The 22,588-nt window shown below is 34.1% G+C and overlaps 3 protein-coding genes across 4 annotated transcripts in view; 2 read left to right on the top strand and 1 right to left on the bottom strand.

Annotated features, from left to right (window-relative positions):
• The window catches only part of LOC106139301 (serine/threonine-protein kinase polo), a 26,753-nt gene extending 7,039 nt beyond the window's left edge, over positions 1-19,714 (bottom strand). For both annotated transcript variants that reach the window (XM_060954331.1, XM_060954332.1), the window contains exons 1-3: positions 19,577-19,714; positions 870-978; positions 107-331 (exon numbers count right to left, since the gene is read on the bottom strand). In XM_060954331.1, the coding sequence (XP_060810314.1) occupies positions 107-331; positions 870-968 (324 nt within the window). In that variant the 5' untranslated portion in view covers positions 969-978; positions 19,577-19,714. The remainder of the gene's footprint in view (positions 1-106; positions 332-869; positions 979-19,576) is intronic.
• On the top strand, positions 4,736-17,502 carry LOC106136923 (pancreatic triacylglycerol lipase). The gene is made up of 11 exons (XM_060954334.1): positions 4,736-4,936; positions 7,424-7,524; positions 7,967-8,128; positions 9,444-9,581; positions 10,817-10,920; positions 11,288-11,415; positions 13,587-13,727; positions 13,872-13,970; positions 14,741-14,852; positions 15,645-15,784; positions 17,179-17,502. Exons 1-11 carry the CDS (start codon positions 4,843-4,845, stop codon positions 17,367-17,369), a joined length of 1,410 nt encoding a protein of 469 aa, XP_060810317.1. The 5' UTR covers positions 4,736-4,842; the 3' UTR covers positions 17,370-17,502.
• Positions 18,587-22,588, top strand: LOC106136922 (sodium channel protein Nach). Its single transcript, XM_013337596.2, has 10 exons — positions 18,587-18,776; positions 19,205-19,350; positions 19,666-19,811; positions 20,104-20,188; positions 20,289-20,498; positions 20,693-20,783; positions 21,212-21,265; positions 21,555-21,654; positions 21,955-22,064; positions 22,413-22,588. The coding sequence occupies exons 1-10, from the start codon at positions 18,587-18,589 to the stop codon at positions 22,499-22,501; spliced, it is 1,221 nt and encodes a 406-aa protein (XP_013193050.2). The 3' UTR covers positions 22,502-22,588.

Here is a 22,588-nt window from a genome sequence, read left to right as displayed (position 1 = left end):
GCCCTGGCCGTGCTTCGAACCTGAGACCACCAGTGTCACAGACAAGCCTACTACAACTGCGCCACAGAGGCCATCAAAAACCTTTCTAAAATAAAGCCATACTCACCCTACGCTTACAAAGCTCAAGTATAATATAGATGTTGAGCGAATCCTCAAAGAAGCTATGAAAGCCGACCACATGCTTGTGCTGCAGTGATCGGTGAATAGAGATCTCCTGTGCCATCTTCTCCTTCTGACTAGTCTTCACCATTAACTTCTTGGAGACTATTTTGCCGGCATAAATTTGGTTTGTTGAAGTGTCTTGTATTTCATAGCATTTTGCAAATCCACCCTGAAATTGGTTTTGGTAAGTAATTAAGAGTTTCAAGACAACATGAGAGCTTTAAAAAGGATTTAGATAGATATCTGAGACAAGAATGAAGCTGGAAGTCAGCCCTTTATAAATGAACTGTGATATGTATAAAAAAATATACCAAAGACGAAGTTGTTGTTCAGTTGTGTTATATTTTCATAGGAACCATAGAAATATACCTACTTAGGACATGAAAAACAGTTTGATGACTATAAAAACATGGTTATAAACAGGATTTGAAATGTAACTGACATGCAAGTTTTGATAAACATATTTATGCATACTATGAAAATTAATTACTCTTGATTAAATAATATTGTAGAAATTATTATTAATATAGCATATTGAAAAGATTATCTAATGTAACGTGTTCATGTGGATATAACAGATGTTTCGACCGTTATAAACATAAAACAATTTCCAGAAATTGAGCATTTTAATGTATCTTGAATGAGGTTCTACTTATTTTGAGGGATTATTATTAATATTGATGAACAAGAAGCAATAAATAACTTACCTTTCCAAAAAATCGTAACCTCTGGTAAGTACTATTGGTTTGAGGATCGTGTATGAATTCTGGGATTTCTTTCTTTTCTTCTTCTTTGATCGACGTCATTTTAAATTAGCTTAAATATAAAACAAGTCAAATATAATTTTAGGTTTTAAATTATCAGAAGTTGATGATTGTTGACAAATTCACAAAGAGGATTTCAAACGGCCATACGTTTGAAATTACACTTTGAAGTTTGATTTTTGAAGGCTACGCTACTGTTGCAGGTTGTAAATTTGAACAAATCGTCCAATGGACGTGCAGCAGTTTCTACCAATGTTCCCATATGCAGCATTCCTTATTTATACTACTTACTATACATTCATGTTGTTTGAATTATTTAAAGAACAAAATATTTTCTATATGTAATGCATATTTATGTACCAATAACATATTAATAATATGATGATAAAATTTAATCAATTAAGGTAGCTGCATGATAGCTTTACGAGAGATGATAATAAAAATAATGTATCTACACTAATTATTATAAAGAGGAAAACTTTGTTTGTTTGGTTGTAATGAATAGGCTCAAAAACTACTGGACCGATTTTAAAAATTCTTTCACCATTCGAAAGCTACATTATGCACGAGTAACATAGACTATATTTTATTTTGGAAAAAAATAGGGTTCCGTAATATATTTGGATTTTTCGGACACAAACTGAAAAAAATCAACCAAAAAGTTACTTATTTTGCGTACGCTGCCTAAACTACAAAAGATAGAACCATAAAATGTTTTTATTTAAAAATCTTGAATTTTTTTTGGTCTACATTTAAACGCGTTTTTTTTTACTCATGCTATTAATCCTTATCAAAATAAATAATTTCATCAATAAGTACAGTACAGTTTATGTAGATAATATTTGGTCTTTGAATGATTAAAATTGGACGTTTGTTTTTGAAGTTGTGATGAAATTAAAATATTACGATTTCTGCTGCACGGCCCGGGACTGCAGGCAGAAGTGACACTTTTGCCGGGAGCAAGACTTAGTAAGCCGCTTTGCGGGCGGTTCTTTAGTTAGTTCCAAAGAGTAAAGTAATTGGTTAGTTCTAAAAGAGAATTATTTAGAATCGGCTGTGCCTCCGTGCGAAGCCGGGGCGGGTCGCTAGTGTAAAATAATGGCGCATTTATTTCTATATCGAAATCAATTAAAAAACGTCATTTTATGTTTACTTCCATGATACCTACCTGTTTTTTAAATTATTGCCAATTCTAAGAGTTACTTGAAGCATTCTTACATGGATTTATGCAAATATAGAATCTATGTTTATATCAATATGGATGTATATTAAAGTTTATTTTTTATTGTTGATTTCAGAGGCGCGAAATTCAAAATTCATAATGATTATTGTAACGAATCGTCAATGCTTTTTATGTGCGCTGCCTCTTTGATTATGAATTTTTATTTTTATTTTAGTTGACAAGATAATATTCCGATTGAGATAAGTCCGCCATTGTACGTTACAACGTACGTACGTATGTACGGTACAACGGCTCTTACGTTACAACAATGTCGACTGTTACATGATTTAAAATATTAAATAGGACGGACATATGTACGTTGTTAAATGTCATCATCAATCCTTTTATGGCAATTTTTATTATAAATATTTAATCAATTACAGTGATAAGAAATTATCTCAGTGTCATGGATTCGTTTCCGGCGTTGGACTCAAGGCCCATTAGCAAGTGTAATCGTACCGATCACAGTGATCGTCAACTTTCAAGTTTATCATGAACTTGCTCTTTCCCGGGGCTTCTCTCCCGTAGAAATTTAGAATGTATCCTATATCACTCTTAGTTATTATTCATACTTACATACAAACTCACGCGTCTTTCCTTACCGATCTCTGCATACTTTTTTGCTTCATCGACATTCAATCTCGATTCATGCAAGAAATAGAAGCGACTCTGCAGAAGAATCTCGATCACGTACATATATTAAGTTTGCCGCCGCCAATGTCGGCTTTGCGTTGCTGCTCCCTAGCAACTATCCGCGTGTCTTTTTCTACAAGCAAATCCTTACTAACTTCAGGAAACTAGTATTGAGTGTCCTATGCCTGAAGCAAATTGGATTAGGCTCAGCACGTTAAGCTCCATTTGCTTTTTCTGATTGGCCTGAGTCTGCTGTTTATCTATATGTTTGCTTTTTATACGTAACTAGCGATCTGCTCCGGCCTTGCATGGGTAGCATTGATATAAATATAAACATTCCTCAGAAAATCCTCTTTCCGATATTTCAAACAGGAACAAAATCTGTTCACAACTTTTGGAGGCTAGGGGATACATACAGACAAAAAAAGGGGGATTTTATAAGTGATTTATGAAATAATTGTAGGAACACTACTCATCAATACCGTGAGAACTTACTGAGAAGAAGACTACGACATATCTATACTCGGGAGCAATACTTCATTATACTCTACAAAGACCTAAGCGCGAGCGTCAGCTAGCACAGTTTGTTTGCCAGTACACTGTTGAGTTTGTCTAATGCGTAAGTGAGGTTGGTGTACAGCTTCTTGTCACAACCGTCCTGTATTCATAACCAATTCAAGATTCGAGAAAGAATATATATTAAGCTTATTTTTGAAAGAATTAGAAGAAGACTGTTGGCTCTGTGTACACCGCAAGGGATATAGACGTAACTATATTACTCTTAAGTATGAATGTATTAAACATCCAGTTGCCTGAATTTGCAGGTTTCCTCACGATGTTTTCCCTAACCGTAAGAGTTATATTGGTACATATTCAGGGTAGTATAGGATTTGAACCTGTGCCTCACTGTGGATCATTTCTTTTATTTAGTTCGACCACCAAAGCTGTGCCTGCAAAAGTGTAAACATTATTATTAAAATATAGGATATTCTCACCTACCCCATAATATTATTCTGATTTCGGTAAGTACCTATCTATACATACATACAATCTCGTCTTTATTCCTTACGGGGTAGATAGAGCCAACAATCTCGAAAAGACTGCAAGGCCACGCTCAAATTAATTTTTATCAAATGATTATATATTTTGGGTTAGGTATCTACTTATTTGATTATTTAAACAAATAATTTCCCACTTATTTTAAACTATGTTAATGACGAATATTATTATATTTAATTAACTGATTATTGTAATGTCATCATTAGGGATCATAAGTTTACTAAGTTCATTATAAACAATCAAGATAGTCATCTTTCTCTCTTACTTTCTTTATCACGTGTTCCATCTCTCACATGAGTCCACTGCTAGGCTTTCTAGTTCAGCGTCCGGTTTTGTCCGTTTTTTTTCAGTTGCTTGTCTACCTGATGTCAACTTGCTTTTGGGAATTTTATTCGCTGTCCAAAATTAAATTTGTCGTTTAGTTGCTTTTTATGATATACTGGATTTTGCTTATGTTACTCATAAGTGCCAAATTTCGTGAAAATCAGTATAGTCCAGTAGTTTTTGAGTTTCTTCGTCATAAACATACAAAAATACAAATCTTTTTTCTTTATTATTATTGTGGATGTGGACATAGGAAAATATGGAATGTGTCTCATTTTGCTCTGTTGAAAACCATTTTCATACGTTGGGAAGTTAATCTTTGTGGTGAAACCCTTTGTCTTAAACTTAATAGACTTTTACTTTATTTGAATAGTTAAACAAATTATAAAATATATTTTTTTTTGTTATTTAAAGCCTTATCAAGCTTATAATTCTCAAAGCGATATACAAATTTAATTTTATCTCATTTTCCCGCTATAATTGTATTAGTAGTGACTAGTGGCTACCAACAATGACCGCTGTCTAACGAGTGTCCCGGTATGACACAGTATAATAATGCGAAACGGTGCGAATCGCCCGCTTTTGCTCGTATTCATCACTTGGCTGTAAATGCAGGCTCCGATCGAATCTACATTTAGCAGCCAGTGTTATTAATATTATTTTTAAATTAGGTAAAAAATGGCAATGGACACGTTAACTCGGGTTTTAATAAGTGTTTTATTTCTAATTTCAAAAACAAAGGCGGACCGTTCTTGGTTGACTGTAGACGATTGTAAGTATTACCAACAATTTTTAATTTTTCGAATGTTACAAAATGTGTTGTTTATCTCTTCCATATAACGTTCTTATATTTAAAGTATTTCATTAATGCACGTTATTTAAGCGCATTTATGTGTGAAGTGACATGGCTCAGTAATTTCAAAGTTAAATTTATTTATTCTTAGTTGGGTTTATTTAACAAGGTTAATAATATTCCGTTATCTGTTAATACATACCAAAACATGACATTTGTTTACGAGTTTCCCATTCGCTGACTAGTACCATAGTATTCACGTCACGTCATAATTCTGTGTACCCACATACAGAACAATATGTGTAACTAGTAGAGTTATTTATCCACTTCTATAATTAATTGAAACACTTCATTTCAAATTGATTTGTTTTTGTTTTCTTTTAAACTATGAATAATAAGTATTTTTATGACGTTAGAAAACGAAAAACTAATAATTATGCTTAATAACGAGATACCTACTGGCCTCGTAACACAATAACTTACTGATTGAATGAACATTACCATCACAATAATCACGTAAATACTAAACTACTAAGCAATTAGTTATCACGATCACGAAAGATTATCAGAAGGAGTATAATGTGAAGCGACCAGCAAACTAATATAATAAGATAATAAAAAAACCGGCTAAGTGCGAGTCGGACTCGCGCACGTAGGGTTCCGTACGACATCATCATGTTTGGTACTTAAATATTTATTTTTTAATTTCACGTTTCTTCCTGTTTATTAAAATTTCATTTTTCTATCCATCACGGTTAAGGAGATACAGCATGTGACAGATGGACAGACAGAGGTTTAGTAATAGGACCCCGTTTTTACATTTTAGGTCACCTTTTAGGAACCCTAATAAAAAGAAAGAAATATTTTTTCACTTAGATTTCAATGCGTTCTCGTTTTTAAAGTAAAGCAAGGTCGCAAGAGCATTTTTAAATCTTATAAAACGTGTGGTGTTAAAGCGCTGCCAGTTTTCTACATAGATAATACATTAATAATCTAGTTATTTTACCTCCTGGAGCTCCAGAACCACCATTAAAAAAATATTGGGTATTTTTATTTAAATGCGTAAATAAATATAATAATTAACGCGCCTGTATCTAAATTTATAAATGTAATAATTGTTAATTTGTATGTATAAAAACTTGAACTATCATACGTTTAGTTCCTTGGAAGCGAACGCGAGTTTTGCTTGTTTTTACAAATTATTAACTTCCAATTTTTGAGGTACATCAATAAAACTTCATCAATTTCTTACATCCCTAAAAATATTTTTTTATAATATAAATTAAGATTAAGTTTACGTTAACACGTTTGTAAAAAAAGGGTTTAATAATATCAAAAGAATGATGATGATAATTCACGAGGGCCGGCTTATCGCTTTTTCTACATATTTTATAAGCATATTTTGTTAAATCTAATATAATGAAGAGTTATAGCTTGTTACTTCGATTGTTTGTTTGTAAGAGCTTATTTAAGGAAATACTGAACTGGTCATGAAACTTTTCACCGCTTCAAAAGGTACATTATTTGCGGGTGTTACAGACTTAATATGTAGGTACCTAGAGCAAAACCGTGGCGGGCCGCTAGTATTATTTACATATATGTACATATATCGAGTATATCTATAATAGGCAAATAAATTGTGGTATGTGTCGGTATATTTTTATGCTTTTTTATGCTGAATGTATTTGCCGAGGTCATGATTTTGTTGATCGGTTGTCTTGGAGACACCCTTTTGGTAAGTTTAATGATATTTAAGTTACGCAAGGTCGTAATAAATTCGTGGCTTCCGGTGTTTCTGAATTCTGTTTTGGATCAAACTCCTAAAAATAATTAATCCTTCCAAACAATACTCCATCGAAAAAGTATAGGTACCGTATGAAAAAATCAAACTGAACCGATCGGGATAACGTTTTGCAGCTATAAACAGAGATTAGGGAAAGACTTACTCAGTAGGGGAAATGGTCCTTTACGACTTCATATATAAATACATGTCATCACGAATTTGTTCATTACGGGGTAGACAGAGCCAGTACAGTCTTGAAAAGTCTGAGACGGCACTTTACGGCTATGTTTACATAAAAGAATTAAATAGGCACTAATTTGCATAACGCTGGAAAATCATGTACCTACCTAAATAAAGTTTAACGGTAGGTTAGCAAAATGTATTGAACCGTTAAAAGTTCACTACACTCTTAACTACAAAAAACTAATGTGAAAAGTGATCACGTATTATTATCTTAAAATTCATGTCGTATTTACCCAATTTTCTATTTAGTATTTGATCGATCAATTTGAGTGAGTTTATAAAAAAATTGTGTACGCTTCAAATTACTTCTAAAAATTAATCAGTTTCATGAACTCTTTTGCTAAGAAAATGTGACTATTTTTTTAAAAACTATCTGGTCGAAAATCTTTGTTTGTAAGGAATCAATTAAAATCAATAATGATTTTAATTTCTTCTTGCAGTAGAGAATCACATTCGCATTGAAGACCTGCGGGAGTTTATCAATGTGTACAACACGACCACTACGTCTTCCCCAGTGGACTTGGATTATGCGGCCTTTGAAGTAAGTTCACTTTAAATTTACATATTCTCGAAAATATCGGTGAAGTGTCGAAGGTGTAGGGATAGTAAAATGATTCTTTATTCAGACATTCCCATAGAACTTTTTGTATCAATAGATAGAATAATAAAAGGTGATAATCATAAGACAATAGTCATAAGACAATATTAAAATGTATGCAAAATGGATGATTAATATTCGTCGATTTCGATCGATCGTCGATACTTGAGTATTTTGTCCAAACATTAGGTGCCTACAATAAACGTTAATTGCTTCTGAGTTTAGTATACAAAGGAACTATCCTTTGTATACTAAACTCAGAGCTCTAGCTAGTAACTACTAGCTTAAGGTACCTCTGGACTGCGTTTCCGATGAAATGCGGCTTGTCATTAAGTAAATTTCGTTCGAATATCAATGGTCAAAGGAAATATGAATGACCCCACAGGAGACCACGACAGCATTGCCGGTCCCCAACAACGTGGACTGCTTCGGCCTGGGCTCCCTGACTCGCCAGCTGCCCTGGATCTTCAACATGAAGCCAGACTCCTCTGATGACGTCAACACGCACTTCTACTTCTCCTCCCGGGGAATGCCGCAGAAAGTGCAGGTGGGTTTGAAATTTATTCGTAAAAGTTAAAAGAAATCTATAGGTACTAATATTAGAAATGCCGAAATCGGTTAGCTTCCAGGGCTTAAATTGCTTAAAGGTAGTCAGACACCTCAGTTCAAACATAGGCTATTTTTTTTTTATAAAAACCAATCTCGAACTGTCAGTGTGTGACAGTTTGTTTGAAAATCGCGTTCAGGGCTAAACCGCTGGACTGATTTTGATGAAATTTACGAAAGTAGATAGTGAAACATCATAATCTAATGGTCAATAAGGTGAAACTATATAGGTTTTTACTATTCGGATTTCTAAAATGCTATCTGTAAATATCCTACGTTCGCGGGTAACAGCTTGATATAAATTACTTGTTATTAAATTTCCTTTCTGGGTATATATAAAAGGTAAAGGTATATATTAACATTCATATTAAAAATGACCTGCAAAAATTACAAGGTATTATAAAGAATATATTCAGAGTTTCGGTTTCCGGGGAATGCCCCAAAAAGAACAGATCACTAAAAACTTACCTGTCAGGCTACAAGGAATTGAAATGTGAATAACCTGTTTGTAAAACCTTTCGATTTCCTTGATTCATGTGAGTCATTTATTTAATTGTAAATTTCGGTATGTGTTGTTAAGATGAGGTAAAACCCGCAACAGAAAGGTTAAATAAGGTAATAAAATAAGTATTACTAGCGACCCGACCCGGCTTTCCACGGGTAGCATTTATAAATAACATATAATACAGACAAAGGGACAAACGCGAGACACTCTTATGTAGTGATAGGAGCCTATATACAAATTAATCAAATGTTTTGTGTTGGCAATGTAGGTATTCAGTGTTTGAACAAAGCTATTCCTAATGAATGAGGCATTATTTTTTCATATTTATATTTCATGAGGAAAATGAGCACTTTCAGATTTACCATTGTGATTTTTTTTAAATAAGTTAAAAAAAAATAATTAAAGTCTGTAGGCATTTTTTGCTAGTAAAAGTCTGCATTTGTGGTGCAGTTGTAATTCTTACTTTTGAGTCATAACATTATAAAAACAAAAAATTGATAAAAAAAGGAAATGTAAAAAATATTGTGTAGATTAGATAGGAATTTTACGTTACATTTCCAGTTATTAGCAACCTAATTGTTTCTTATCTATCCGGGAATAAATTCTCAGTTATTCTCAAATTTATTTCTCAATCGGTTCATCCATCTTTTTCGCTTCCTTTCCTAGGTCTCTTCTATCTGTTTGGACAGGTTTTTAAATTTTTAAGTAATCTTTAAAAGTGAATTCATAGGTACCTATATCATATTCATAGGTATATCCCGGAGATCAGTTTGGTCTGGAATGGGTAGACTTCAAGCCGTCCAGAAGAACAGTGATGATCTACCACGGGTTCATGAGCCACAGCAACGCGTCGTGGGTAACAGATATGACCAGAGCATTATTAGATTGGGTAAGTTAAGTGTTCAAAGTGCCTACAACAAACTAAAGAAAGGGTGACTAATCCAAACAAATAAGATAAATGTGAAAGTGAATTTATTTGTTTGTGAGCTCTTCAGGGATTATCTAATGAATTAATCTTCTTGAAATATCACGTTATATGTAATATAGAGTCTGGAGAAGGATATAGGGTACCTTTTGTCGCGGTAAAAACTAAAGCTCCCGTGTGGTTTGCCAAAAACCTGTATTCTTTTGTAGGCGGCGCTAAATTCGTTTCTTTTTGTAATTAGGTAGCGTATAAATCGTTGTTTTTTGTATGTGGTTCAAATTTAAATTCGTCGCCTAATGTAGATTGCGCTTAACTCACGCGGGCGAAGCTGCGGGTAAAAGCTAATCTACTAAATTGAAAAGTCAGCTGTTTTCTTTTACTGCAGTAATGTTATGATTAGAAGCTCTTCGAGTCATAAAATGTACCTACGTACATAGTGATATTTTACTTCGGCAATGTTCACGAATAGCAAATTTGTAAAATTTATACTAAATCTAACACGGTCGGGGATGTATTAATATGGTAAATACTTATTTGTTTCAACCGTCATTACTTCATTATTATACAAAGCTTGAGTCAGATGGCTTAGGATGCGTAACTTAAAAACAATGCATAGCGCGTCCTATGCAAATTGTCAAGATATAATTTAAATGAACAATTGATTAAAGTTAACGTTACGTATTAAATTAATTATATGTTAAAATAATCTATTATATTCAATTAAAACAGAGATAAATATTTAACGTTGTTTGCTACTTTGTTACTAGATTCATTAAACAAAAGTGTCCATTCTCATTCATTGATGCCATAAAAATCTCAAGATTGTGGGTATCAGATTTTAGATGAACAGAGATGCAGTGTAAGGGACGCGCTCACTAAGGTTAATTTGTAAATATAGGTAGGTTCTACTGTTTTATTTTTAGTTTTCGTTTACACTATTTATTTATGGTTTCGAAAAAGAAATACGAATTGTCTTGGTTTAGCAGTAGAGAACTAAGCGCGCCTAAATGTTTTCTCTGTGTTATTTTTATTATTTAATCAGTCTTATTGGTCAATCTCAAATCAAGTGTCTAAGTGTTTTCAACATGACGTGTGTGGCCTGACCATCCGTCGTAAACCCGCGGGAATCCCAGATTTAGTCTCTGTGTCTACCCCGTATAATGTTCTGTGTAATGTTCATTTGAAATAAATGTTTTTAGGCAGATGTAAATGTAATTGCTGTCGATTGGAGCGGAGGCGGCGACACCTGGAAATATTGGAGGGCCGTGGCTAACACGCGGCGCGTGGGTTCTGACGTCACCAGGTTCGTTGGTTGGATGTGTACTTCCTATACTCTGAAACTGAATGGAAAGTGAAATCTTCAGATTTCACTTTCCATTCATTTCACTAAAACATTTTTTTGTTTTAGTTTTTTCTTATATATAAATGATACATCGAACCGGTTGGAGGTATTGCTAAAATGTGCTTCTGTTCTGTTACATTTAAGGCTGTATTTCGTATTGATCATTAGTTTCCGGCAGAGTTCAATTTGGCCACACTGATGCCTTTGGAGGCAACAAAAAGAAAGTAAAAATGTAGTGCACCATCATTATCTATTTTATCTATTATGGTGGACAAAGGTCTAATAAAAGTACAATGTTGTAAGTCTCTCAACCATTACAATGTTTTAGATTCATGCGACAGTTGATGGCGGCTTCAGGGGCAAAGATAAAAGACTTTCACTTCATCGGACACAGTCTGGGCGCACACATTTCCTCATATGTTTCATACCACATCGGAGGCGTCTCAAGGATCACTGGTAAGACTATCATAGGTAAACTCCCAATTATTTTATTCAGAGGAATAATTAATTATTCTTTGTCTATTGAGGACATGACAAACCTAATAATAATATTTAATACTAGCTGTGCCTGCGACTTCGTCCGCGTGGAATAGTTATTTTGGGCATCATTGAAGCCCTCAAGGATGCTCCTTCCACGTTTTTTTTTTTTCACATTTTCCATTATTTCTTCGCTCCTAATAGTTTAATAGTTGCATCTCATCGTTATATAGCCTAAAGCCTTCCTCGATAAATGGTCTATTCAATACAAAAATAATCTTTCAAATAGAACCAGTAGTTCTTGAGATTAGCACATTAAAAAAAACAAACAAACTCTTCAGTTTTATAATATTAGTATAGATAAATCTAAGTGCCTATTTAAACTAAAAAAAAATATTCTAATAGAATTATAACCAGAAATATGTACCTACAACTTACAAAAGAAAAAGAAATGAAAATAAAGTAGAAACGCCTGTGAAATACTGTCTTGCCGTCGTCGGGTCTTCCCATACTCCCTTAGGGGAGTCAGAGTAGATTGGTCAGGGCTTTTGGCCCTCTTCAATGGCATCATCGCTGCCTACGACTGTAGGCAGGTCGATGGGGCGGCCGTGACGGCCTGGGTCTTCACGTCTTCATACACTGGGAGTTCCCATCAGCGGCGGCGTCGTCACTGGTTGACGACGTCAGCCGCAAGGCAGCGAGGGGAGGGTTTCACCCGACGGCCCGGATGACCGAGCGAGCGACGGAGCGGAGTGGAGCGGCGCGATGCCGCGCAGGTGGCTGTGTGATTACGCGTCCGCCCTCTCGAATATCTAGGTTCTCCCACTTCAAGTCCCTGAGCATCGTCGAGTTCCTCATGTAGCGCGGGGCTCCGACGACTGCTCTGAGACGTTGGTTCTCTTGGGCTCTGAGTCTTCTCCTGTTGGTCTCAGAGCAGAATGCGTACCACGCCGGGGCCGCGAACGTGAGGCGGGATCTGACGTACGTTTGGTAGATCCCGAGCTTCGTCCTCAGGGGGAAGCTGGAAGAGAGAACTGCGTGAAGTCTCCCCCTGGCTGCCTTGGTCATGAAGCTTGCGCTCGCCTCCTGCCCCTTTTATACCCTGCCGCCGCTAGCCGCGTTGAGGGCGGCAACCGTTACGCAAAAATAATCCTTATAGCATGATTCAGTATTTACGCGCGATGGCTTGTTAAGGGTATTTTATTTCATGTATAAGTTTGGTGTTTCTATACCGATTTCGATGATTCTTTTTTTATTGAATAGGTACTTATATTAATTTTTAAGAATTATGAATGAGTATGAGTGTTATTGGTATTATAAACATCAGAGTAAAGAAATATAATCGGAAATATCCGAACTGCTAAGCTATTAGGAATTACACGTGTTATTGTGAGTCAACCATAAAAGATAGACTTATGCTGTCTTGGAATATTTTTTTAATAATTTTATGTAGAATATTTCCGTTATACATGGTTTTGCTGTATCTTTAACCATTGAGGCTGCACACGCGACGGAAGCTTAAAAAATCAAGTAACTTCTCCCGTTTTCCCAACATTTCCTTTCACTGCTCTTCTCCTAGTGATTGTAGCGTAATGAAAAGTATACTATAACCTGCTCAGGAGTATGAAGAATAACTGTACCAAGTTTCGTTAAAATCCGTCAAGTAGTTTTTGTTTCTATAAAGAACATACAGACAGACAGACAGACAAAAATTTTACTGATTGCATTTTTGGCATCAGTATCGATCACTAATAACCCCCTGATAGTTATTTTGAAAATATATTCCATGTACAGAATTGACCTCTCTACAGATTTATCATAAGTATATAGATTATAAACCAATAATTAATAATATTATAAACGAATGAGTTTTGTGACCTTTTAGATTGTGATGTTAAGTAAATATCTCATATGCTTCACTCCAAAACTCTCCGATTTGCACTGAATGAAAAGATCAGTCTGAACGAGAGTTATATTCTGATTTCTATTGTCCTGTTCATTGCTATTTCTATGCTCCAAAATCAGTATTAAAATAATAATAAAATAGATTTCAAACATATCAGACACAGCATTGTTTCATTAGATAGTTTATATTTGGCAGCCTTGTCTATATTAAAACTAGTATTCGGAATTTTCTTTTTGTTTTTCAGGTTTGGATCCAGCTCAGCCCTGCTTCCTCACAACAGATCACACTGAGCGTCTAGATAAAACAGACGCAGATTTTGTTGATGTAATTCACACAAATGGTCGACTGCTGAAGAAAATTGGATTCGGATTACCAGATCCTACAGGTTGGTAGTATAAGTTTTTAGGAGAAAATATTTATTATTTGGAAATGACCACGGCCATAGCCACTGGTTACCTAAGTTTAGTTACTTAAGTGGAAGAAGCGAAACTAAGTGATATTATCAAATCATTTATGTGTTTTTGTGCAGGTCATGCAGATTTCTACCCGAATGGCGGTATGAAACAGCCAGGCTGCTACAATTCTAGCAACTCCATCTGGGCTCGACTCATACCAGCTTCCTTCTCTAGTGAGTAATTATAAAATTTTCATACATACATATATGGTCTCATCTCTATCCTTTGCGGGGTAAACAGAGCAAACAATCCTGATAAGAATGAAAGGTCACGTTCAGCTGTATGGCTTTATGATGGAATTGAGATTCAAAAAGTGACAGGTGACCATCGCCTGCAAGAGGAATCCTAAGTTTATATACCTATCCTTGTTTTACGATATCCATGGGAAATATTTGAAATGGTTCTATTCTAAAATGCCGGAAACCACACGGTACCCTAAAAATTTCAGTTCAAAGAAATTGAATCAGAATTTGTATCTATTGTATTGATGCTGATACCTTAAAAGTGATATAAATATGAAATGTTAGAAGGCGATCTCGGGCATAGCGGTAGAAGGTGCAATGAGTAATACGAGAAGAAGATTTAAACATTGGTTAACATTCACCGCACGTGTTATGCAGTAGAATAGAATTATTTTCAGAATATATTGGATACAAGGTATAATTTATTGACGTCAACAAAAGTCTAATAAGTTATATCTTCTACTGCTTCCAAAGCGCATGTGCAGAAGAACGGCGTAACAAACTACACTACATCATTTTCACCACACGTCAATTAACAAATATAGATCTCTTAAATTTAAATCATGGACATTGTCTACATTGAAAAAATGTGAATAAGTCTAAAATTAAAATGCAGTATTAAATCACATTCATAAATAAATAAAATTTAAAATGTATCTCTATTCCTCAAGACATTCGAAATAATGTATGTACTACTACAGGGCTGAAGCAAGCGATTTGCAGTCACGGGCGAGCCTACCTACTGTTCACGGAGTCGCTCATCAATAACAACTGTTCATTCAGGGCTCATCGCTGGAATTTGACTTATGAAGGGTATGTTTTATTTGTATATCAATACTTTATATCACTACTTCTAATGTTAAAGTGTTTTTGTGTTTCTAGTCTTCGAATTCAAACGGAGTAATGGATCGTAGTATTTAAATCCCTGACACTAAAAGCGGGGTGTTATAAGTTTCACCTGTCTGTCTGGGTGTATTTCTGTCTGTATCATCATTGCCACAAACAGATCAAGTTATATCATTTTTTTAATAAAGGTGACTTATGTGTGGATGTTCTTAGACATGTTTGCTGAAAATCGGTTGAGCTGTTTAAAATTTGTGGGAGATGAAAGTGTGGAAGAATAATCAAATGCTTGCGAATAAGTATATTCGAGTGAAAGCGTACAGATAAGGAATATTGATGATTAAATCTAGAGTGTTCTTAGCCCAAGGATGTGTTAATCATGTGACTAGCTAGGATTAGAACTACTCTTCGCACCCGTGATAATTTACAGAACATAAGATATGTTACTCCTGAAGGTGTTGTCTGTTTCTGTGCCAAATATCATCAAGTCGGTCTAGCAGTTTTCGTGTCTATTCATTACAAGAATATTCAAATCTTTTTTGTTTACAATTACTATGGAAGTATGAATTAGACTACCAGTATTGCTAGAATCAAAGAAATAATAAGAAGATAAATCAACACTACAAGGTGGTCATGTTTCTCTGCCCTTGACCGTATATTGAGGTTAGAAAAAAGATTCATCATAGTTATCAATGAGTTCACTTTAGATGGTAAGATTTTCATTTAAAAACACTAGGTCAATGCAAAGTTTGGTGTTTGCAGTGTAAACGCGAGTCTAAAGGCTCTTTGCAACAGAGACGGGTCGTGTGCGGAGATGGGCATCAAAGCGGCGGGCGGCTACGGCCTGCCGCGGGCTAACGGGCCTTATTTCGTTCTCACTACTGAGAAGGAGCCTTATTGCCGTAAGTTCTACATTGTTATTTCCCGAACGACATTTCGTTAGATTAGAATTAGTAAGATTTTTGTGATCGCACACACTTTTATAATAACCACACTCTATTGGACTAGTGACATATTGTAGTTATTACGATATTCACAAAGAAAATTTGAACATTGAAAAAATGTTTGATCAATAAGTCCTTTGATGAAACATCATGAACCAATAATAGCACAGTCCGTGAAATTCACGACGTTCAAATAAAGAGTAAAATTAAAGCGTCGTCGTAGCGCCCGCTATGCTACGATTTCGTAGCGCTATGACGTTTGCTACGCGTCGTAGGCCATCCCAATAATGTCCTTATTTTTATACAAAATGAACATTATTATACTGGAGCACACAATAACAATGCTAGAAATTAAGCCTTTTTAAAAGATAGCTTTACACTCGCTTTCACTCGTGTCAGAAAATTCGATAATCCCACGGGTACAGTCAAGACTCCGGTTTAGGGATGAGAAAGGTAGTCTATGCCTTATTAATATTCCTATGTGTTTGCAAATTCGCATTTTAGTTAAGAGGAGGGGATGATGTTTTTTGTCATCATAGACATCGATTACTGTTTTAATTTCTTATTCTCTTTATCTGGTAAACCTCTGTTTCTAATAAATATGTATTTCTAATGCATAAAAAAGAGTTTCATTTCATTAAAAGTTGTTATGCAGATTGCAGTTGCGCATTGCATAATTTAGGACATTCTCAACTTTTCAATGACAATAACAGTGTATTGTATCGTGTGCACGCGATCATAGTAACTATTACGAGTCAATAAAACTTTTTAATTATTGCTTTTTAAAGTTCATTTACATAAGTAGGTACTTAGTGGATTAAGTTGTCCTTTTTAGGGTTACATACATAAGGGAAAAAGGGACTTTATAACTATGGTTTTAATATAATATAATGTGCGCCGTCACACCCAAATCGCATATAACAAAGAAATATATTTCGTTATAGATTAAAATTCTGTATCTTTGAATAAAAATGCACATGGGTAGCTATTATTTATTACATTCATCCGTTCATTGTAGCCTAAACAATGAATATATCAGGCATTAGATAGGCCTTCCATTTGTTTTCCTTTATTGATTATTCCTTTATCACTTGCACAGTAAGAGATTGCGTAATTTTAATCATTGATTTTTCTTTAACTAAAATTCTCTTTGTTTAATTTTCGTGATGAATAGGTAAAAATGAAACTCACATCAGGACACGTGATCTGCTCGAAAATTCGAAAGACGTTGATTTCGTAAGAAAGTAATCCCTACATGGGTGTTAGTAAAGAAAAAATATGTCAACGTGTGTCAGTTTCGTATATTTTTACCTACCCGTTTTTTTTTCTTTACCCGTTAATAATTCTTACAGCTTCAGATGACGAGGTGCGTCATCCGCCCGCGGATTTGCTTCGCGATTTACGTCAAGGGTTCAGCCTTAACCAGCTTAAAAAGGTCTTCCTCACCTCCACACCAGGGTACGCAGACCCTGAAGCTAGGGACGGTGACCTGGATATCACCACGACTACAGAAAAAGGCTGGTTCAGTCGATGGTTCGGTTAAAAGTTTTCTGCAAGCTGACTATAGGATATCTATAAGACAATGATAAGTATTTATATTTGTAAAATAAATTAGTTTATGATTTGTATGTGATATGATATTGATAAGAATTGAAAATTTTATTAATTTAACGAATTATATTTTTTAACACCGTAAAACGTATTTTTCTTCTACCTACTCGTAAGACTAATGGGAAGTACAATTCATTATTCCTTTTCGGAAGTTCATATATAAACATTTTTTCATTATACATGCCAGTGTAATGGTCGTCAATGAATCTTGTATTAAAGTTAAATTTTTTAATCAAATTTATGTAGATTGTATGCTCCTACTAAATGCAAAAAGCAAAGTATCTTAAAGTATTAATGATATGCATTGCAGCGATGCAAAATTGGGCGAGAGATAAAGGTTTTGACACACAGACATACTAACAATACATTATAATTTCAGGTAGGAATACGATTCAAAACCGTAATTTAAAGTTAATCAAAAGGTTTGACTGGCATAGAGTGGCAGTAAGTACACCTGTTGCACATTTTACGTGCATAAAGTTTAAATAAATAAAAAATAAAATAAAATCGTTGCAACCCATTTGTTAAATAATTAAACTTCAAGTAGGTACACACCTATAACAGTTAACAGCAGTTAGCAACGTTACGAACATAAAAATCCTTTGTAATAATGTAAAGTGCTTAATTAAAGGGTTGGTAAAGTGTTATGGAATATTAAATTAATACCTCATGTTTAGTTGCCAGTAAATATTGTAAGTTGTAAGTATGATCAAATACATTTTCAGCAATAGAAATTTTAATCCTTTGGCAATTCCGATGATAATTTTTTTGAAAAGATTTAAGTTGAAAGAGAGATTTTTGTTTTTTGGACAAAACAGCGGTATTCATGGTTTAAGACATTTGTTTGTTACTGGTGCGTTTATTATTAATCGGTGAGTGTGCGTGTTATACCTTTAAGATCATATGTTAATTTTATTCATTAATTTTAATAACTTCCAATTATAATAATTCCAAGACTATTATTTTTTTCCATTAAAAAGTTACTTAACTTCATATGTATTTAATTGACATTTGATAGAAATTTTCCCTGAAAGACCAATTAATATCTATATTTATATTACCAAATGTTTATATTTTTTACAAAGTCTACGTAAGTACTTACATACTTAACTTCATAACTCATTATAACTCTCACTATACGTTTGAAGGATGTTCTGGCTGCTGATAGTCCTGGCATCAGCCGGATGTCTGTATTTGTTGCTGCTGTCCGATGAACGAGATGCCCTGAACTTCACCCCTGACACCCTCTACTTACCCTGGGCCACCACCTTCCCGGCTGTCACAGTTTGCGAGATATATAACGCGAGAGAAGCCCCGAAGAAGCTTGGCGAAAAATACCGTAATCTTGCTTTGATTATTTTAGTGTTGATTTGTACATAGAGTGCTAGAAAAAGGGTGTGCTTTAGAAATATGCATTTTGTTTGTGTCCCCATTATTCTGTAGCATGGTCTTATTTGGAAACATTGACGATTGATTTGACGAATTTGAGTAATTATTTAAAAAAGCACGAGATAATCTTCTTTCAAGTAGATGAAACTAAGGTATAAAAATATTGATTTATATAATAAATATTACGACAGACCTCTGGTAAATAGTACAGGCCCCGATTTTATATGGTATAGTTGACCGGTTGTTGAACGGTTTTCGCGTCAGAGAACGGATGCTTGTTTGATGTTTTTTTTTTCCACCGAACACCATTTTGTCATCCAGGTACTTATTATGATGCATGTTTAAACATAGGTACATTTTTTACATTTCTTCTTTTAGCAAATTATGTGAAACATCTAAGCTTCGACTACAAGAAATATATCGCGGCGATAATATTTGGTCATGGCACGTGTAGCAGGTCGTTTTGTGTGCCCTGCGGAGACAAGGTGCCCTGTGACTTGCCATTTAGAACCATCGCCGAAGATGTAAGATACATTTAAAATTTTTTGTGTCCCATATATATATTTAAAAAATAAATTAATTTAAAAATGTTCCACTTAGGAATGCGCCAAAGTAGTCTAACCAATTTTTTATCTAATGACATCTCACTATATCACTAATGATACCGCAAATAATAAGTTTTAAGTATTACACACAAAAATTTCCGCAAGACTACGATTGATCATTAAATAGAAAAAGCAGATCACATACCTTATCTTTCAATACTTTGAAAGCCAGTTATTGATTCGTATCATTACAAAATAACACGACAAAATCAAAATTCCACATAATTCGTTCACTATCACATATTTCAGATACGTCTGAAATGTACAGAGTTACTATCGGACTGTTTCTTCAACGGGGTAGAGTTTCCATGCTGCGATAGATTTCACATTGTCGATTCGGAGTACGGCCCGTGTTTCGCACTGAACACACTGCAAAGCGAGTGAGTTGATAACAGATTATTACTCTATCACTACATTATCCAACAATGTCAAAGATAAGATCATTTTTTTCGAGATACGAAAATGTACATAATAAGGTTTTTAGGTAGCGCTTTAATTTCAGGGTTGTAATCATACGACCATTGAAACTTTATTTATTGTCTTATCTATACATATTAAATTAAATGTTACACAAGTTTTTTTAACGATATATTTAGATTACATAGTATTAAATAATTATAAACTTTTTTTTGTTTTGCAATATTTATACTTAAATGAAGATTATATTTTCAGGAATTCACAATTGGACTCACTTTTAAAAGTTAATTTAACTACTGGTCCAGGAAAACTCGATTTTCGTATTTCTTCTGACGCTGAAGTAAGTACAGACTTAATTTGGTACATACTAGTGGATGGTAACAAACCATTGCTAGGTTCCGTAAATTCATAATTTTTGCTGATTTTTTCGTTTTTTTAAGATCGCTGTGCATAGTCCAGAAGAGTTAGCTACATTGGGTTTAGATCCCAAGTTCAAGGTTGAAGTGAGGCTGCACATGGAGAACCGAGTAGAGTATCTCTTCTCAGTGGTGGAGATTGAGAACGACAAAGTTCTAACCCGGGAAGATCTGAGCATCCGGGGATGCCGGTATCTGAAAGAGAAACCAAGGGATGATTTCTATAAGTATCCAGTTATGTATTCTTATTTACCAAATTAATGAATAACTTGTAACTTGTTATAACAATGAATACATACAAACTAAGGAAAGGCCCTTAGTAATAAGTTAATAATATTAAATTACTCCTAAAATAACTAGAAAGATCACAAATCAAAATCAAAAAATATATTGTTGTTTACATGAACTGTAATTATTATTTATTTTAGGTATATGGTTATGGTGCCTGTAAACTTGCTCAACAAACTAAAAATATATTTGGTCACTGCAAATGTGTCCATCCTATCAGGCATAAAGCCTGTAAGTATTATATGTACTTCTATACTAATATTATAAAGAGCTATACTTATATTATAAGTTGGTAAATTTGATTGTTTGTTCGTAACGAATAATATTCAAAAATACTAAACCGTTCATAATTTGTTTTTGTAAAAACTAAGCAGCAAATGTTACTCTCATCTTTTCAATTTCCCGGCTGCGCCCTTCCCTGTAGCCTTTAGGTATGTGGTCCCGCCTTTACGATAGATTTTTAGCCTTTTAGATAAAACATCCGATGTCAATTTAAATCAAATACACAAATGGTTTATTCATAGACATATATAAATAAGAATATAGATAAACATGCATAAATATATTTAATAATATATATTATTCACATAAGTAAGAGATGATGAAATATTCTACCGTTTTCTTAAAAATACATTCTTAAAAATCTTATATATTTTTAGATGAAAAGAAGTACTGTAATTACACAGGCATACATTGTGTGGTTCATTATGAATGTGAGTAGACATATTTATTCTAAGCCAGCTTTTAACAGAGACTTTGATCGCGAATATATGCCTATGTTTGACTATTTTAATTCCAAATTTTATTTTAATTTCCGTCAACGGTTTATCCGCAATAGACTTAACAGACTTTCCTCATTATAATATTACTATTATAGTTATTATTTACAAAATAATTGTCTAAATAAAAGTGAAAACTGCATTACGAGTATATAATATTTTTAAAATAATTCTTTTACAATTATCTTTTGTGAAACATCTCTTACCAATAATTATTTTTCAGTTGAAAAAGCGCAATCGGGTGTGGACAAGAATGCTTTGATTGCGGATCAGTGCCTGCCTTCTTGCGAAGAGAGTGAACTGAAGACTGTTCACGTTTCAAAGTAGGTATTCACATATTCCTTTAAGTACTTAGTACCTACATGGTTTGATGTCTCAAGTATAATGCATAACCCATACTTACACGTTATGATTAGGTCACTTCTCTGTAGTACCTCTATTGTCTTTAATTCTTTATAAATGATACACTGCGTCGTTTCTTGATGCATCGTAAAAAAAATAAGAATCGTAATGGGCTGCTTAATGTGAGGATTTTTCTTTTAGCTATCAATCCGTTAACGTTTTGGTTAACTTTTTGTGGGTTTTATTAATGCATTGAATGCTGTTTTTTATTTATGACTTAGGAGGTGGCTACCGGAGGAATATGGCAAGGGGACAATTACAATCCGCATGACATCGCTCCCTTCCCTGAGGTTTCAGAGAAACCTCATCACTTCCAATCTAGACATTGTTGGTAATTAACTTGTTATAAAATGCGATTTGTATGAGTGAAAGGAGTACTTACACAGATTTAATAGATAACACTTAAAGACAGTTTTTTTGACGATTAGAAATGTAAAATGTTCAGCTAACTTCTTGTGTTAGCCTCCGGTTACATTCTCTTTTTTAGAGTCCTCTCCAGAAGTGTTCTGTAACATGGTTTTGACCAGGACTAGTCAAATTTTTTACACGAAACGACCCCTATCTGAACTTCTTTGCTAGGGTTAATTTATGATGTGTTATTTCAGTTCGACAAAACAGACGATAAAGGTGAAACTAATTATACGCATACATTACTAAAAGCTGATTCTATTTGTTTTAGTGAACGTGGGAGGAATGTTTAGTTTATTCTTCGGAGCATCTATTTTCAGTCTAGTGGAGATATTTTATCTAGTTTTTAGAAAGCAGTAAATTAACAGGATTTAGGGAACGTAAAAATATGAATAGTATTGAACAATATCATGTATTTAAATTATGACTTATATGATTCGTTTTTGA

The sequence above is a fragment of the Amyelois transitella genome, chromosome 4 (assembly GCF_032362555.1).
Source record: "Amyelois transitella isolate CPQ chromosome 4, ilAmyTran1.1, whole genome shotgun sequence".
In the NCBI taxonomy this organism is placed as follows: Eukaryota; Metazoa; Arthropoda; class Insecta; order Lepidoptera; family Pyralidae; genus Amyelois; species Amyelois transitella.
This window is presented reverse-complemented; position numbering and strand designations above follow the sequence as displayed.